General features: G+C 46.5%; 1 protein-coding gene across 1 annotated transcript; it reads right to left on the bottom strand.

Moving 5' to 3' along the window:
• Positions 1 to 6,616: 6,616 nt before the first annotated feature.
• LOC107110641 (C-factor-like) lies at positions 6,617 to 17,785 on the bottom strand. The gene is made up of 6 exons (XM_015411442.1): positions 17,603 to 17,785; positions 15,318 to 15,369; positions 11,840 to 12,027; positions 8,832 to 8,990; positions 8,604 to 8,714; positions 6,617 to 6,832 (listed from the first exon to the last, which is right to left on the bottom strand). The coding sequence occupies exons 1-6, from the start codon at positions 17,732 to 17,734 to the stop codon at positions 6,713 to 6,715; spliced, it is 762 nt and encodes a 253-aa protein (XP_015266928.1). The 5' UTR covers positions 17,735 to 17,785; the 3' UTR covers positions 6,617 to 6,712.
• Positions 17,786 to 19,442: the final 1,657 nt, after the last annotated feature.

Consider the following 19,442-nt stretch of genomic DNA (forward strand, 5'->3'; position numbering starts at 1 on the left):
CATTGCCTGACTCGTGAATCCCCTAATATGTGCAGCCAAGATTATATTCTCCAGTTACTCCGCCCAGGCTTGCATAATTTACTTAGCTCTTGTGGAATATGGCCATTGGCTACATTCCAGAAACACACAATTGCACAGGACACCAGAAAATTGAAGGGGGGGAGGTATGATGGTATGACAGCCCCGTCCACTTCCCTCCCTCACAGGCAAGATTTTCCCTCCTTTTTTCTTTCCCTTTACTGACTGAGCTACCCCAGTAATGTGTTTTCTCCTTTGCTGAAGAACTCTGGCTGTCCCACCCTGTCACAGGAGAATATTTTGGGTGCTGCCTCAGCCCAGGAACCTGAGGGAAGGATCAGGAGCCCACTTTAACTTAAACTAAATGGCACTCAAGGTGTTTTAAAATTCAAAAATAACAAAATATTTTATTTAACATAGGGGGAAAGGTCAGGTAAAATCAGGGGTTGGAATTTCTGAGGTAAAATCAGTACATGCACAGACTTTAGTTCTTATGTTTCAGGCTAAAGATAATTTCTTAAGCTTTTCACAGTAACTTAAATCTATATGTTGAGAGGCTTTTGTTCCAGTGCTTTCCCAAACACTCCAGTCCACTTTATTTGAATATTCTCTGACTCTTTTGGTTTCCAGAAGGATGGTACACTCTCTCCAGTACCCAGACCCCTTCTCTTGAAACACCAGAACTCGTCTTGAGTTTTTAACTAACTCTTACCCCATTCTGCATCTAGCATTTGCTCTGCTGTTCTACCAAACCCATGCTGATTCAAATACCTCAGACCAACGCTGGGTTGCGGTTGTTAGGGTTAGGGTTACTAGGGTTAGGGTTATTAGGGTTAGGGTTATTAGGGTTAGGGTTATTAGGGTTAGGGTTGTTAGGGTTAGGGTTATTAGGGTTAGGGTTGCTATGGTTAGGTTATTACGGTTAGGATTGTTAGGGTTAGGGTTTTTAGGGTTAAAGTAAAGGTAAAGGTTCCCTTGCTCAAAAGCCAGTTGAATCCGACTCTAGGATTGTGGTGCTCATTTCCATTTCAAAGCCGAAGAGCCAGCACTGTCCGAAGACATTTCCGTGGTCATGTGGCCAGCATGACTAAACACCAAGGCGCACGGAACGCTGTTACCTTCCCACTGAAGTGGTACCTATTTATCTACTTGCAATTTCTTGCTTTCGAACTGCTAGGTTGGCAGGAGCTGGAACTAGAGACTGGAGCTCACTCCGTCGTGCGGCATATTCGGGTCTCGAACTGCTGAACTACTGACCTTCCACAGCCTGCAGTTCAGTGTCTTAACACTTATTAGTTTTAGTGTTAGGGTTATTAGGGTTAGGGTTTTTAGAGGTTGGGTTATCAGGGTAAGGGTTACTAGGGTTTGGGTTACTAGGGTTAGGGTTATTAGGGTTAAGGTTGTTAGGGTTATGGTTATTAGGGTTAGGGTTGTTAGGGTTAGGGTTTTTAGGGTTAAGGTTATTAGGGTTAGGGTTGTTAAGGTTAGGTTTATTAGGGTTGTTAGGGTTAGTGTTACTAGGGTTAGAGTTATTAGCGTTAGGGTTGTTAGGCTTAGGGTTATTAGGGTTAGGGTTATTATGGTTAGGGTTACTAGGGTTAGAGTTATTAGTGTTAGGGTTAGAATTGTTAGGGTTAGGGTTAGGATTGTTAGGGTTAGGGTTGTTAGTCCCATCTGAGGACTATTTATTTCTTTATTTACGGGATATGTTGCAGATGGATATGAGGATGTGGCCTCTACCCTATGAAAACTACTTCCATACTCCCTGACCTGAATAGCCCAGGCAAGCCTGATCTCATCAGATCTCGAAAGCCAAGCGGGGTCGATTCCGGCAAGTCCTTGGATGGGAGAACTCCTTGGAATACCAGAGGTGGGGGCAGGCTTTATTCAGTTACCTCTCTGAATATCTTCCAGGTCCCCAGTAGGGGTCACTCACCAGAGGTCGCCATGACTTCCAGGTGCACACACACTCTCACACACATGCACATATTTTCAAAATCCAAAAAAACCTCCTTCCACAAAGTATTCAAAGGTTATTGACAGTGACGTACTTGGGTCCTTAATCTAAATACTTACACTGAGTCAGTGAAAAAATCCTAAAACAACTTTATTGTGCCATGGCCAAAGAATCCTTCCTAACTTCAAAAGTTACAAAAGCACTCTTTGTTCTTTTCCATGAGAACTTACATTTATATTCCAGTTGTTGTCACCTTTCCATCACTTCCACTCCTCCAGTCACATAGCAACTCAATACGTCCAATAATCCAATAATAGAAGGCAAAAACAAGTGTAGTAAACAGACTCACAAATTGCCAAAATGCGAAAGAACATGTAATAGAAAGTAGCGAATACAAAGTAGCCACATAAGAAAAATACAAAATGGAAACAATGAAGAACTGTGTAATAATACACTACAATAGAAAAATCCACAGCATAATAGAGAACCAAATGTTATAACGCGACGTTGTTTCCGGATGTTTGATTACAATGTTTCAACGTTCATCCTTCATCGGGGTGTTCCCTTTAAGGTGCTGTGGTTTCCATACTTTTACTCACATGCACTGGGAACAATAGCAATTTAATACAAGAACGGACGCAAATCTCCAATGTGTAATCAGCTACAGCAGCTACAGCAGCTACAGCTGTCGGCCCTGCTGGAAGTCTGAAGAGTCATTATAAACTCAATACATCCAGTCATCTGCAGAAGTTTGCAAGTGTAGCTAATAGTGCACTGCACGTGCCTAAGAATATTTTCTCGCATTCTTGGGGTCTTTATTTACTGATAAGAATCTGTACTCATTTGGCTGAAATTGCTTCTGAAGCTTCCAGCTATTCTCCCAGCTCCTAGGGCACAAGAGTTCATTCCTCAGCAAGCAGCTTTATAAAACGGCATTAAGTCATGCTAAAGGGTAATTTCCCCTTCATTACAGACTGTAGTTACTCTGCGTTATTATAGGATTGCATTTTTAAAAATCTGTTTTTAAACTGCTGCCAAATCCGTATTTGGTTTTGCTGTAATGCAAAGTCATGTATTAGGAGTAAAGCTCATTGAAAGAAGTGTGATTTTATGAGAAGCAAACATGCCTAGATTTTAGGGTTGCCAGCTCCAGGTTGGGAAATACCTGGAGGTTTGGGGGGGTGGAGTCTGAGGAGGGTGGGGATTGGGGAGGGGAGGGACTTCAATGGGGTATAACGCCACAGAGTTCACCTTCCAAAATGGTCATTTTCCCCAAGTGAACTGATCTCAGTTGCCTGGCAGTTGTGCCAAAGACAATAAGGAACCCTTATCAGTGTACAAGTATAGCCACATGGTTAAAGGCTGCATGGCAGGTTGCCTTGTAGAGAACCCTAGGATTCCATTGAAGTATTGAGCTGTGCCTATGTTATTTTGAAAATTGGGGTGAGATACATTTTTCCTGTTTTTGAACTGATATATGCATTATGCAGTCAATCTTGTCTTTCTATGTATATTTATGATTGGTTCACAGTTCTGTTTTACCAGCCGCTGTTGAAGATCATTGAAACATTTTGATTTATGCCTGGGAGAGGCGTTTGCTGTTATTCTTTCCACAGTAGGCATCCTCTGCTGCAGTTACTTTCTGTTTGGAGGTCTATGGACACTATCTATGCATGGAATTACAGAGGAGCCTACTGTTGGCTTTGAATATGTTCTTTTTTAAAACTATGTTTCATTGTTATGAGCAATCTGCTAGATCAATATCTATACACTTTACTGGGATATGACCACTAACCATTCTTTGTATTTCAATGAATGTGATATACAGTTTTGAGCACATATAGTTGTGAATTGTAGATGGTGAATTGTAGATGGTCTTCCCTTGGTGCACAGTGGTGCACATCGGAGCGGTGGCACAGTGGGTATATCCCACTGTCTTAACATCTGAACTGTGTTAGTTCAAGCCCCGCGCTGGTGTGAGCAGCCAGCCTGTTGTCCCCGCCTCATCGTCCACCCAGCGATTCGAAAGCTTCAGCGAGTACATAAAATGGGAACCAGTCCTTAGAGAGAGTGGGCATGCCAATCTCCCTTGTGGGAGGGTGTTAGCTGACGGTCGGACGTCCTGGTCGAGGTTCGGAAAGGTGAAATAACTTCTCGGCTACGAAAGAATCCCTGCAGTGGATGTTCCGGCCAGGCGGTGGCAGTGTGCTGATTGACATACGGGTCCTGAAGCCTGGTCAACAAGCAGCCGTGCGGAAAACGACGGAGCCGAGCCAGAAGACGTCTACACCGGGCAGTGACGGCGTGTGCAATTAAATGAATATATGTTGTCTTCTCTTTCCCCTACAAACATTGTTAGTCCCTTGTCTATATTGAGTAACTGTACATCGCTTTGAGCCCACTGGGGAAAGCGATTAATAAATGGAAATAATAATAATAATAATAATAATTATTATTATTATTATTATTATTATTATTATTATTATTATTATTATTATTATGTGTTATTTGTGACCACCTGGCAGTTGGCAATACTACTACATTTAGTAACTCAGTTTCTCCTTGGGATTTCTTGCCACAGCCTGGAAGGAAAGCCTGTGGAACCACCTCACCTGCCTCAGTCTTTAAAAGCTATAGCTCTTCTGCCTATAAGGGCCATCTCCTAACTGATCCCGGACTCAGATGCAAAGCTGCAGGGCTACATGTGGCTGCAAGGGGGCGGCCTTATCGTGAAGCAGAGGTCCTGATGAACTCAGGGGGCTGGAATGCAAGTGGATTGCCTAAGGACACTAGAGCAGTTCATAGCCATGCACAAGAGCATTCTAAAAACCCAGCCTGGATCCACTTCAGTCAGTAGAGTGGTGCTCCTGTATGGCAAGTAACTGTCCCAAAGTCCCAGAGAAAGAAAGCAGAGTTGGCAGCCTCTGTGTGAGTGGAGAGAATGACACTGCCCAGTTCAAGCCTTGGCAGCTTCATGATGCTACCTGGCAGCCAGGGGGCATTGCCCCCTCCAGGACATCATGGGGAGCTTGAGCCCCACTGCCCTCCCATAGTTTATGCCCCTGCCAGTTTTACTAGCCTGTGTTAATCCCCACCACCACATTTTTGAAATGGTATGGTACCATGCAGTGTGGTATAGTGGTTAAGAGTGTCAGGCTAGCATCTGGACAGCTCCAAGAGGGAACTGGATAAACATATGGAGCAGAGGTCCATCAGTGGATATAAGCCACAAGGTATAGATAGAGACTCACAGGCTGGGGCAGGTGATGCTCTGTATTCTTGGTGCTTGGGGGGGGGGCAACAGTGGGAGGGCTTCTAGTGTCCTGGCCCCACTGATGGATCTCCTGAGGACACCTGGTATTTTTGGCCACTGTGTGACAGAGTGTTGGACTAGATGGGCCATTGGCCTGATCCAACATTGGCTACTCCTATGTTCTTATGTTCTTATCTGGGAGCATCAGGTTTGAACTCCCACTCTCGCCATGGAAGTTCACTGGATGACCTTGGACAAGTCACACACTCTCAGCCTTAACCTACCTCACAGGGTTGTTGTGAGGATGAAATGAAGGAAAGGAAAATGATGTAAGCTGCTTTGCCTTCCCATTGGGGAGAAAGGTGGAGTATAAATTAGACAGATAGATGATAGAAGATAAATAGATGATGGATGGATGGATGGATGGATGGATGGATGGAATCTATTTCTCTATTTATTCTTCTTGTTGGTAGCTGGAAACGCAGGTAAGAAACAATGTATCTGGAGTATAAACCCTGAAACTGAACATAGGGCCAAAACTGAGTCACAACAGTTGGAAAGGGGGACAGACCCTCTGAATTAATTCTTGCATTAATTCCTAGTTTTTGTCAATTCCATCAGTATTGGAATGAGAATTTGTAAGCATTTGGCTGAATTCAGCCTAGCATTGTCTGTTTTACAGTCATAATGAGAATGATTGAGATCCAGTTAAGTGAGGGGTGGGGGGACATAAACAGGTCTTGAACAAAGGCAGTTGCTTAATATATAAACAAACCCTGGTAATTCTTAGCCATAAGAACTAATGAGAACTGATCTTCCTCCTCCGTTTCATTTTTATTGATGGGTGGTGTTCACTTGTAGTAAAGGGTAAAGGTAAAGTTTTCCCTTGCTCGAAAGCCAGTCGAATTTGATTCTAGGGTGCGGTGCTCATCTCCATTTCCAAGTCAAAGAGACAGCACTGTCCAAAGACATCTCTGTGGTCATGTGGCCAGTGTGACAAGACGCCAAGGCGCATGGAATGCTGTTATCTTCCCACCAAAGCGGTACCTATTTATCTACTTGCACTTTCTTGCTTTCGAACTGCCAGGTTGGCAGGAGCTGGGGCCAGAGGCAGGAGCTCACTCCGTCATGCGGCACTCGGGTCTCGAACTGCTGACCTACCGACCTTCCAGTCTATAGTTCACCGTGGCCCCAATTCACTGGTAGTACTATGTGTCAAATGTTAATTGCTGTGAGCCACTTTGGGAGTTGTGTCTGAAAAAGAACAACTGGGGGGGGGGAGAGATAAATGAACCCATGTACACTAAATAAAAGGGGCTAGTTTGCACCTGGCCACAGCGTGGAAGGAAGAGAGAGATCTGAAGTTTCAGCAAGTTATGGTAAATTTATTGCAGGTGAAGGTGAAGTCAGCCAGGCATTCATGTCCCTCGTCCTCTCCATACATCATGAGGCATTTCTCCTGCAAGGCGGGGCAAGTTGGGGTCTCACCAAGGCACGACTGCCCCCTCCCAGCTCACAAAAGTCCCAGTGTCTTTCTCAGTGAGACGGCCGAAGGTGTTCAGGATGGCTTGCACGCTGGTGTCCAATGCCATTGGTGCTGGTCCCTTTGAAAAAAGAATAGGGAGTCACATAAGGTCGCCAGCCTCTATGTTGGAAAAAAGTCAACCACAAATGGACGTGCAGCATATGTGAGTATGCAAACCACCAGGAAGAAAAATAACACTGTAAACATAAAGTATTAGACAACAAACTGTGTCCTTAAAATGAATTAGTATTTTCTTTTACAGTCCTTTTTTACAGAAGTTATTGATCACTCCCTTTTTGTCTCTGAACACAGTCACAGATAAAGCAGCTACGGATTGCCTAGGTTGCCATCTGTTTTTTTCTGACTTCTTCAGGCTGTTGTCTCAGTGGTGGAGCCCCAAAAGCTCTAGAAGTTAACTCTGACTTTGCAGTCTGTCTTGCTTCAATTCGGCACTCCTGCTGGGCTCTCCAGACGACAGAGATCAGTTTTGCTGAACCAAACGGCAGTTTTGGAAGGTGGACTCTACAACATCATACCCTGCTGAGGTCCCTCCCCTCCCCAAACTTTGCCTTTCCAAGGCTCCACCCCCAAATATGCAGGAATTTCCCAACATGGAGCTGGCAACCTTAGGATCCAAGGAGGATGTGGCACTGGCGAGTCAGACTGACCAAGCCTGTAAATTGTAGCACTCATGTATCACGTTCAGACATCCAGCGCCAAAAGAAAAGCATTCTGGAATGCTGCCCCCTCTTTATAGAACTCCATGTCTCTGGAGGGTCACCTCAACATACTTGGAAGTAGTGTATGATCTGTGCAATTGGGACCATACAGTTAAAATGTATTATAATGAACCGTTCAGTACCACAAGGTATACTGATGACCACTAGCTTAGATGGCTTTTTCGAAAAGGCTAGACAAGACCTATCAATGGCTGTTATCCACAATAAACATGGATGGAACCTTCTTGTTGAGTCTGGGGGTGAAATCCTAGAAGCCACCAATCATCCCCGTATGGGCTATAGCAAGAGATGGGCAGGCTCCCCCTGCTGCACCTGCCTCACTCTCTATTCCTTCACTTCATTTCCCCCAATGCATTGTGGGAACTGTAGTGCTCAGAACACTTGAAATGGATGATCAGGTACTCTGGGAACAGCAAAGACCTGAAATCATTCAGTGGGTGGTGGGGAAACGATGACATGAGGTATATTCGGAGTACGTAGTTTAGGGTTACTGGTCTCAAGGTGGGGCCCAGAGTTCTCCCGGAGTTACAATTTACAACTGATTTATATATGGCAATGATCAGTGCCTTCGGAGGAAATGGCAGCTGCAGAGAGTAGATAGACTCTATGGCATTACTTCCTTGTCAAGCTCCGTTCCCTCTCCAAAATCCACCCTACCTCAGGCACTGCCTGCAAATCTCCAAGAATTTCCCAGGCTGGAGTTGGTAGCCTTAAGAGTTCTGTGCAGACTTGATCATCAAAGTCAGATGTTCTCAGAAATACAAGAAAGATGGAGGGATGACCCTGCAAGAATGTTCTCTCCCTTTGGCCATCTCCCACTGCTGCAATGTTCATCCCCATTAAACAGGAAGGATAACCTGGTGTGGGCCGGCCTGGAAAAGGAAGGGGGGATTCTTCTCTAGCCCACATTTTCCATCCAGGAGGGAACGACTTGGCCACACAGGGCCTGGCTACATGTTGATGCACTTTCCTTGTAGTCTTCTTCTTCTTAGGACTTCACAATCAGGTATGCATTGCAAGTTTCAGGCTGTTAACTCTCACTGTGTATAGGAATGAGTCTGCACAGGATGGCCTGTGTCGAGGAATGAAGTTGCACCATGAAGCACCTACCGCTGCATTTCCCATGTCTGTCTGCACCCATCCAGGATGCAATGCGATGCACAGGATCTCGTCTTCTGCAAATCCCAGGGACTGGCACCGGGTGAGCATGTTCAGAGCAGCCTAGGAGGGAGACACAGCAGAAGCAAGGAGAGGAATGATGCATCCAGCCCAGTTCTTAATTTTAATGACATGAACTGAGCGAAGACTTCCACCTTTGTATGTTATGTACATCCCTACCTTGCTGCAGCGGTAACTAATAACATGTCCAAGTTCCCATCCAAGGACATTGGCGATGGAGCCGCCGTCGCTGGACACGTTGACAATGGCGGCTTTGCTGCAGCTCATCCCTTTCTGGGGGCTTTCCCGAGACGCCTTCCTCAGCAAGGGCAGGAAAGCCTGGAGGTGGAGAGGGAAGAATCAAGGACAGACACACGGGCTGCAGGAAGAAGAGCTGGCGTCCCCCTTCATCTCCTCCCTAGCCCCAACCAGGGATATGGCAGCAGTTGAATCTCTGTTATGTGATGCTGCTGTCAAGTCCATCACAGCATCTTTGCCTGGGAAACAGGCAGTGATCCTGCCCAGGATCCCACCACCACCAAGAAGCTCTGCCTTTCTTAAGGTCACTAGCTATGCAATCCTAAGTAGAGTTGTACCCATCCGAGCCCATTGACTTCAGTAGAACAGTGTGATTCTGCTTACGGTTGCCCTATTAGGTCATGGTCACACGGTCATTTTGATCAGGTTTCACAACTGTTCCCTATCACATTTAAAAGGGCTGATCAGACAGCCGATTCTGTATAGTAAGTAATATACTTTATTGTCATTGTACATAGTACAACAAAATTAAGATGCAATCATTTCAGTGATCTTACAACAATATTCATATACACTCACACAACCATTCACAACTATCTCATAACTCCCTTAAGGTTCACGTAGCAACTTAAAACCACTAATGTCACCCAAATTCCAATTTCATACAGCATTTAAGGCAGTAATAGCTCTCGAAGAAAAACTATTTTTTAATCTGTTTGTCCTTGTTTTAATTGTCCTATATCTTCTGCCCGAAGGCCACACCTGCGGACTCACCCCTGCAATCCTCCCGGTTTTCTAGCACATTTTCCAACACTGGGGAAATTAAGAACTTTCCTACTACTTGCGCTGTGAATCCGCAATTTCTCCTATCTGGACAGCCATCTCTCACTGTGAATGAGATTAGATCATCTGTATGTCCTTCTTGCAGTAGTTCCCCCCCCCCCCCGACTTTCACCATTGTGTGCACGACCAGTCCTGCACTGAATATATTAAATGCATGAACACTCAAGCGCACATAAAACAGCACTCGGTTACATGTCGGTAATTCATTTTGTTCAGTGCAACACATTTAAAAAAAAATTATGCCACACTGCCACTTGGGCGGCACAGCTGTCTGGATAGTGCCTGGAGCCTCGTCGCACAATGCAAGCGGTTTGGCAAAGGATGTGTGATCATCTGAACCCACTAAAAAGTATCTCCAATCAAATCTACAGCGGGAACAAATTGCGGTAAACTTGCCGTGTGACCACACCCTTGATACACAAATCTGTGCCTGCATACTCCAAATCTCAAGAGCTGCAAATCTGATTAAAAGTTGCAGTGAATGTACGTGCAATCTATGTGGGGGGTACACTTGTTTTTTTCTTCATATGTCCGTTGACTAATTCTCATGTTACATCCAATGCATGTGTAGCTCGACTCATGATTTAAACCCTGTCTTTATCCAAGTTACTGGTCCATAAGAACATAAGAGATGCCAATGTTGGATCAGGCCAAAGGCCCATCCAGTCCAACACTCTGTATCCCGCAGTGGCCAGAAATACCAGTGCCATCAGGAGGTCCACCAGTGGGGCCAGGACATTAGAAGCCCTCCCACTGTTGACCCCCCCCCAAGCACCAAGATGACAGAGCATCACTTGCCCCAGAGTCCCTATCTATACCTTGTGGCTAATAGCCACTGATGGACCTCTGCTCCATATGCTTATCTAATTCCCTTTTGAAGCCGTCCATGCTTGTAGCTGCCACCACTTCCTGTGGCAGTGAATTCCAAGTGTTAATCACTCTTTGGGTGAAGAAGTACTTCCTTTTATCCGTTCTAACCCGACCGCTCAGCAATTTCATGGAGTGCCCACGGGTTCTTGTATTGTGAGAAAGGGAGAAAAGTACCTCTTTCTCTACCTGCTCTTTCCCATGCATAATCTTATAAACCTCAATCATGTCACCCCTCAGTCGTCGTTTCTCCAAGCTAAAGAGCCCTAAGCGCCTTAACCGTTCCTCATAGGGAAAGTGTTCCAACCCTTTTATCATTCGAGTTGCCCTTTTCTGCACTTTTTCCAAAGCTATAATATCCTTTTTAAGGTGTGGTGACCAGAATTGCACACAGTATTCCAGATGAGGTCGCACCATTGATTTATATAGCGGCATTATGATATTGGCTGATCTGTTTACAATACCCTTCCTAATAATCCCCAGCATAGCATTGGCCTTCTTTATTGCAGTCACACACTGTCTCGACATTTTCAGTGAGTTATCTACTACAACTCCAAGATCTCTCTCTTGATCAGTCTCTGCCAGTTCAGACCCCATCAACGTGTATTTATAGTTAGGATTTTTGGCATCACCTTGCACTTGGCCACATTGAACCCCATTTGCCATGTTGACGCCCACTCGCCCATCTTTGACAGATCCCTTTGGAGTGCCTCACAATCCTCACTGGTTTTCACCACCCTGAACAACTTCGTATCATCCGCAAATTTAGCCACTTCACTGCTTACTCCCAACTCCAAATCATTAATGAACAAGTTAAAAAGCAGTGAACCAAGTACTGATCCCTGCGGTACCCCACTGCTTACCCCCCTCCACTGAGAGAACTGCCCATTTATACTCACTCTGTTTTCTATTAATTAGCCAGTTTTTGATCCATGATTTTTGAGCTTATTAAGAGCCTTTGATGAGGAACTTTATCAAAAGCTTTCTGGAAGTCAAAGTAAACAATATCTATTGGATCCCCCTTTTCCACATGTTTGTTCACCCCCTCAAAGAACAGTGTCATTTTCATTTTTCATTTTCATTTTTCATTTTTCCACAGTTTCATTTGTAAAGCAAAGGTATGTTGGCTGTTTCCTGCAGGCAGGTGAATGCATATAGGGTAACGTGAAAACACGGCTTCTGTAACATGATTACGAGAAGAGCCCCCGAGACATCCTTACCTGGCTCATCAGCATGGGCCCAATCACATTGGTTTTGTACACCTCGGCCATGTCCTCTGCTGTCTCCGATTCCAGACTGCTTGGCTTTACAATCGCAGCATTGTTGATCAGGAGATTCAGCCCGGCTCCTTGCAGGTGTTCTGTGACTCTGGCTGCAGCAGCCTGGATGCTGGATGGATCACTAGTATCTACAGCAGCAAAGTTTTACAGGTAACTAAAGGTGAGTCACCACCTGCTAGGAAGCAGTTCTGCAGACCTTTGCTCAAGTGCCTTTACCGCATGCACGCTTGTTGCTCTCACAGGGCAGAAAACTAAGGGTCCTTTCACATAGTGAGCTGATTAACCCGTGCATGTAAAAAAACCCCCTTACATGTACAAATAAGAAATAGGTAACATATGTGTGTACACAACTACTATCGTGTGTTGCTGTTGTTAATCCTTCCTGTTTAAATTCCCCACTGAGGAGGCAACAGAGGGAAGGGAAGAAGGTAGAGATGAGATTAAATGTGGGCATGAAAATATGTCCAGTTCAGGGGTAAGGTTAAGGTAAAGGTGCCCTTGCTCGAAAGCCAGTCGAGTCCGAATCTAGGGTTGCGGTGCTCATCTCCATTTCAAAGCCGAAGAGCCAGCGCTGTCCGAAGACGTTTCCATGGTCATGTGGCCAGCATGACTAAACACCAAGGCGCACGGAACTCTGTTCCCTTCCCACCGAAGTGGTACCTATTTATCTACTTGCAATTTCTTGCTTTCGAACTGCTAGGTTGGCAGGAGCTGGAACTAGAGATGGGAGCTCACTCCATCATGCGGCACCCGGGTCTCAAACTGCTAAACTACTGACCTTCCACAGCCTGCAGTTCAGCGTCTTAACTACTTGAGCCACCACAGCTCCACAGTTCAGGGGTACAGACCCATTTAAGCCATGGATGAGGACTAAGGGATTGTGCCCATGGCTTCCAGAAAGGGCTTCCAGAGTGAGCACGCATGATGGACAGGGTGTGTGAGAGGATTAAAAGGATGTGTGAGAGAGAAAGGGAGGCAGCATCACATGGGTGTTCTGGAAAGTAGCCCCAGGTGGCGGGCAATGTTCCCTCTAAGCCGTGGAGTCTTGTGAGCAAAAATTCTACTCTGTGAGCTGCTGGCATTCAAGTTGTGAGCCAGCCATTTGGCTGCTGCATAAATTAGTTTGCTCTGGAGCCATCCTTCCTGAGCGAAGACAAAAATGTGTGAGCTGGAGGCTAAACAACTGTGAGCTAGCTCACACTAACTCAGCTTAGAGGGAACACTGGTGGCGGGTACAGCAAGGGCCCAAAGGGAGAGACATGAGCCAGGGTCTTTCTGCATGAATACTTTCAATGAATGTCTAATCCAGGCTTCCCCAGCGTGGTGCCCACTGGCACCATGACACCATGCCATGCTTTTCAGAAAAGTAGGTGGGGCCATTGTAAATCTTGGCTTGTTTTTGGCTTCCCTCATTCACATGAAGGAGTTTTCCACTGGAGGATGAGGAGGACCAGTAGCCACCAGTTCTTTCCTTAGTCAGGGTGTGGTTCCACTCCTCCTTCAGGGTTTCCTTCTTCCCAGGAGGTGTGAGGAAGGCGGCATTGTGTTTGGCCCTGCCTCCCAATTTTGGCAGCCATTTTGGAGTGGCACTTCCACCTCCTGTGGAAGCCATTTTGGAGTGGCACTCAGCACTCTCTCTCAAAATTCCAGAGGTGCCCACAGCGTCAGAAAGGTTGGGGACCCCTGGTCTAACCCATTTTTTTGGCTCTTGCCGAATGCATGCCTTTTGGTTCTCTTACTGACAAGCCCCTTGTCTCTTCTGTCATCGCAAGGCAAGCACCGTGTCTTCACATCTAAAAAAAAGAACCTCTTAAGATGCTAGATCTTCTCCACGATTAGGTGGAACCCCATGACTCTGCATGTTTGAACAATGCATGGAACGCATCCCAGTAAAGGAAAGCATTGTGTTGTTTTCTGCCAAAAGGACTCATTCTCGCCAGGCATAGTCATGACGTTTGAGTAATCACAATACTGACAAAGAGCAAGGGATGAATCACGTGGTCCCAACAAAAGCTCTTTGGAAGCTGGCGGGAGTAGCGTAAAGCTCTCAGCCAAGGAGCTACTTGTGTGGATGCACCATTGATGTTGCCAGTGCCTCCACATGGGGTATGGCCCCCATAATTTGGCAGAATTACTACCTTTCGTTTTTCAGAATTTTGCAATCACACATGGAGCAGCGGCATTGCTATATAACATGATCTGGGCCCGTGAATACACTACCTCACAAGACGTATTAAGATTTCCTTTCCTGAAGGCTACTGTTTGATCTCTCGAAGAGAGACGAGAAAGGCCCAAGTCCTGTGACAGATGTCATAACTCTGATTCAGTCTCAGGTTAAAAGTCACCCCAGGTCAAGAGACTGGGAAAGTTCTGCAGAGCTACTGCCAGTCGGAGAAAACAATACTAGGAAAGATGTCAAATGGTCTGACAGTATCAGGCAGCTTCATACATTTGAGGGGAAAATTGATCCCATTTCCTGAAGCACAAGTCTAACTTAAACTAAACTCATGCTGGAAACAGGGAACGAATATGCTTGTGGTATGCTTACTTGCTTGCTTAACTTACTGCTCTTCTGACACAAGGGTCATGAACAGATCAAAATCCAACCCTCTCACGTGGGCAATCGCAGCAACGAAATATTTAGCAACTGCTAAGGTTGCTTTCCAATTTTCATCTACAAGGAAAGACTGGATATTTTTTTTTTTTGAGATGCTAAATTCATATAACCTTTTAAGAGGAAGGACAAGTACCTTTCTCTCAGATCAGACCAGACTTCACACTCCAATAAAAATATGTTCTAAGAACTTACATTGATTGACCAGATCCACATTTACAAACTCTGTCCAAATACATTGTGCCTGCAAATCGGCTTTTCAGTATAGCCAAGGGAAAAGAATTTAATCGAGTGAGCTCATCTATAAATAGGGACTGTTAGGTCTTTTAAGTAGCTCGAAATAGTGCACAAGGAGGGAGCACCAAAGAACACTGGTAAATATACATGCCGTGCCCTCAGTAAGGTACATGTAGGGCTTTTCCACATTCTCATTTTACTCAGTGTTAAGTTCCTGTTTTGGGGTCGTCGTGTCCCCCCCCCCCGTTTCCCTGTTTTGCTCCCTCTAGTGGTTGATTCAATATCAAACAGCTTTATTTCAAGCTTATCTCCCTGCAGTTTAAATCTGCAGGAAATTAAGCCGGAAATAAGCTGTTTGATAGCAAATCAACCAGGAGAGGGAGCAAAACACGTGCAGAACAGCCCCCCCCCCCAAAAAAAAAACATAGGCACTCAGTAGCAAGTAAAATGAGAATGCAGAAAAGCCCCTAATAACATGCATGTAAAATGCAACACAATGACCTCGTGGACTGGCCATGATTCTCAGATCCATGTAACAAATGGGAATTTGGTGCACTTGACTCATACCCAGTGGAATGATCTCCACTCCTTGGTGCTTGGCAGCCAGGTTCTTCAGCTCCTGAAAGAGACCAAAGCTTGTGACACAAGAGAAAGACTGGTCCATTCCTGATTATGCAGGGAAGAAAGACAGGAAGAGGCTCAGGTCCCACTTGGCATCTGGTTTTGCCCGGGGATGCCTCCACTGCATAGACATGGCTCCATAAAAAGTGTCCTGCAACAAACGGAGTAGCTTTTCAAGAAATACCTACTCACCATGGGGAATCCAAGCTCTTTTCAAAGATATTTCACTTAAGAAAAAAAAAGTGACTTTTGGTGACTCTGGTAGGGTACCAAGGCAAGAGATGCTCAGAGGTGACGTTCAAATGGCACCTGGGTTTGGCCACTGTGTGGCTTAGAGTGTTGGACTACATGAGCCATGGGCCTGATCCAGCATGGGTTCTCTTACGTCCTTATGTTCTTAGGTGGTTTGCCATGGCCTGCCTCTACATAGTGACCCTGGACTTCTTTGGTGGTCTCCCATCCAAAGAACTAACTACACAGCCCCGTAGCTAGGGAATGTGGGGGGAGGGGGCCTCGGGGGGCCTGCCAGCTAATTAAATGAAAGTACAGTGCAGGTAGTAAGTTAGAGCACTTTGGGGGCAGCCCAGGGGAGGGGGCCCATAAGAAACACTAGGGGGCCGGGCCCCATGGGCCCCATGTTAGCTACGGGCCAGCGCCTGACCCTGTTTAGGTTTCGAGGTCCAATGGGATCGGGCTAGCCTGGGCCATCCAGGTCAGGGTCTCCCTGGTACTGTCCACATAAAAACTCAGTTGAATCCCAAACAGGGCCAGCTCCAGGTTTTGGGGGTCCTGGGCAGAGAATTTCCATGGGCTCCCCCTCTGCCTACCACCAGACCCCACCGGTCACACCTCACCCCCCCTCCTGTGCCCCCTCCCCTGCCCGTGTGTCCTTCCCCTGCTCACAAGCCTTCCCAATACCTGCATTCACAGCTAATCAAACGTGGCCTGCTGCCATAATAGCTGCCAGGGGCACCACTGCTGTGTACCACCTGTAGGCTTTTCTGAAACCATGTTGGGAGCATGGTTACTGGAGCATCTGCGAGCAAAGTGGGGGAGTGGGAGGTAGGCGGTAGGCAAGGCGGGTGGGTGGGAGGCTGGTGGCAGTGGGCCTCGCCAAAGCCCTGACCCCTGGCACCTGCCCCACCTCAGGGTATGCTGATGCCGGCCCCGAACCAGAACCTTGTATTCTCCCAAACAATTCTGCAAACCAGATCCTCGTGGATGAATTGGTGCTCTTCCCCCCCCCCCCCCCCCCAACTTCCGTACAATTTTCTGGAAAGGAAAGAAAAAAGAATCACAAGTAAGGATTCAGTGGGAATTATTATATTATAGAAACCGCAGCCTTCAAGTCTTATATTTATCCCGTGCTAATGTTTTTAGGGTATTTAACATGGGGGCGGCTAGCATCATCTCAAATTGGAGTTGCCAGTCTCCAGGTGGGGCCGGGAAGTGTCCAGGAATTGCATCTGATCTCCAGACTAAAGACCAGTCCCCCCTGGAGAAAATGACAGCTTCAGAGCTCGGACTCTGTGGCGTCACATCCCCGATGGACCCCCTCCCCTCCCCTCCCCAAACCCTGGCCTCCCCAGGTTCTACCCCAAATATCCAGGAATTTTCCAACCCAGAGTTGGCAACCCCATTTCTAACGCACAGTAAAATAATCATTCCATTAAGAAATAACTAATTTGTGTTTAAGGGATGTTAAAATGTTCCGTGGACAGTGAGCTGGACTTGGGATAGAAATCAGTTGCCCAGGTTCACAGGGATGCACTCATAGCCGACTCGAGCTTCACATTGCCCTCTGCTAAGAAGACCATTAAGTCTGGACTCCACAACAACCTCTCTGCCCCCACTTCTCCATAGAACGAAAACTGCTCTAGGGTCGCCGTCTGTAGCCTGGGGAACTCCTGGAGATTTGGGGGAGGTGCCTGTGGAGGGAAGGCTTTGGGGAGGGGCATCACCTGTCATCTTTGGCATACCGTAGAGTTTGCCCACCGAAGCTGCCATTTTCTCTAGGGGGAACCGATCTCTGTATTCTGGAGATCAGTTGTAATTCCGGGAGATCTCCAGGCCCTACCTGGAGGGTGGCAACCCCAACATTGCCCTGAGACTGGGAAGCGTAACAAGCCCTGCTCCCAAAAAATGATCCTCCATTCCCTTAGGGATCACAGATCATAGATATCACAAGGAAACAAGTCTTGTTCCGGCACCCGCTCCAGCGTGTAAGCTACCTGGGCACGTGATCCCTCTGGGTCCCGACAAGTGGCAAAGATCCGATTGCTTTTCCCCGCCAGCTGCTTGACAATCTCCAAGCCGATCCCTCGGTTGGATCCTGTCACCAAGATGCTCTGTGCTTGCAGCATTTCTGCGCCTTGTCTCTTGCTGCCTGGAGAGCCAAGCTGGGCCTGTCCTGTTCAACGGAGGGCAATCCCCAGTTCCCCCACCCAGCCTTGTGTAAGGATCTTGGCTCTGTGACAGCTCACAGGCTGAGGTTGGCTCTGTTCCCATCTATCCAGCTGCTGCCCACAATGCTCCCGAGAAGAAGAGCTTCTTGTGAGTTGTGTACGCCCCACTGCCTTGTGTGTGTCTGGTGATGGGCTTCTTGCCGGTTGAGGAGGGGCAGGGGGAATGTAACAGACTTCAGAGGCAGAGAGAGAAAGAAAAGCTGCCTGGGATGAAGCCATAGGTTAGTAACCATCCTTCCCAGTGTGCCCTTTGGACAGAACAAGATCCAGCCAAATTAATGAACTTAAAGTAGATTATTGTCTCTGCAATGTTAAGTGGGGGGCGTGGGGCATAAATAGGTCTTGAACAAAGGCTGTTGCTTGATAGCATCTGACTACCACTCCCCCCCACACAATATATAAACAAAGCCTGGTAATTCTCAATAAAATAACTGCATGGAAACAGCCATGAAAACTGATCTTCCTCCTCCGTTTCATTATTATTGATGAGTGGTGCTCACTGGTAGCATTGTGTGCCAATTTGGTGTAGTGGTTAAGTGTGCGGCCTCTAATCTGGGAGAACTGGGTTTGATTCCCCACTCCTCCACTCGCAGCTGCTGGATGACCTTGGGCAAGCCATAGTTCTGTCAGAGCTGTTCTGGAAAGAGCAGTTTCTGTCTGAGCTCTCTCAGCCCCACCTACCTCACAGGGTATCTGTTTTGGGGCGGGGAAGGGAAAGGAGTTTGTAAGCTGCTCTGAGACTCCGAGTGAAGCATGGGATACAAATCCAGTATCTTCTTCTCTTCTCTCTTCTCCTCTTCTAATTGCTGTGAGCCACTTTGGGAGTTGTGTCAGAAAAAGAACAAGTGGGAGAAAAAAGGTAAATAAACACACATACACTAAATAAGAGGGGCTAGTTTGCATGGAAGGAAGACAGAGACCTGACGTTTCAGCAAGTTATGGTACATGTATTGCAGATGAAGGCACAGTGAGTCAGGCACTCATGTCCCTCGTCCTCTCCACACACGAGGCCTTTCTCCTGCAAGGTGGGGTGGTTTGGGGTCTCACCAAGGCAGGACAGCCCCCTCCCAGTTCACAAAAGTCCCATTGTCTTTCTCAGTGAGATGGCCAAAGTTGTTCAGGATGGCTCGCATGCTGGTGTCCAATGCCATTGGGGCTGGTCCCTTTGAAAAAAGAATAGGGAGTCACATAAGGTTGCCAGCCTCTATGTGGGAATACAGAGAAAATAAAGGGGGAACCTCAGCATATAGTATGCAAAAAGGAAGAAAACACTAAGGAAAAACCATCAACAATATGAATGTATTCTGTACTAAAATAAAAACAAATTTATTAAGCAATAGTCTGTTGCATATTATTTCTACATCACGCTAATGTGTTCATTATGTATTGAGGTTGGTGGTCACAACCTCAATACATAGCCTCAATACATACCCAACCTCAGTACATAGTTACTGCTTATAATGTTAGTATGCTCCCAAGCACTACTTCATAGCGGTGGCGCAGGCGGTTAAACGCCTGCTAGTAACATCCACAGCTGTTCGAAACCCGCCGCGGCCAGAGTGAACACCTGGCCCTTGTCCCAGCTCCCGCTAACCCAGCGGTTCGA

Source organism: Gekko japonicus, unplaced genomic scaffold (assembly GCF_001447785.1).
Source record: "Gekko japonicus isolate JY-2015 unplaced genomic scaffold, Gekko_japonicus_V1.1 scaffold3758, whole genome shotgun sequence".
NCBI lineage: Eukaryota > Metazoa > Chordata > Lepidosauria > Squamata > Gekkonidae > Gekko > Gekko japonicus.

Coding starts and splice junctions, on each gene's coding strand:
- LOC107110641 (XM_015411442.1), bottom strand. CDS start 17,734: ATGCTGCAAGCACAGAGCATCTTGGTGACAGGATCCAACCGAGGGATC. Junction 12,028..15,317: donor AGTGGAGATCATTCCACTGG/GTATGAGTCAAG, acceptor TTGCTGCTGTAG/ATACTAGTGATCCATCCAGC. Junction 8,991..11,839: donor GGCCCATGCTGATGAGCCAG/GTAAGGATGTCT, acceptor CTCCACCTCCAG/GCTTTCCTGCCCTTGCTGAG.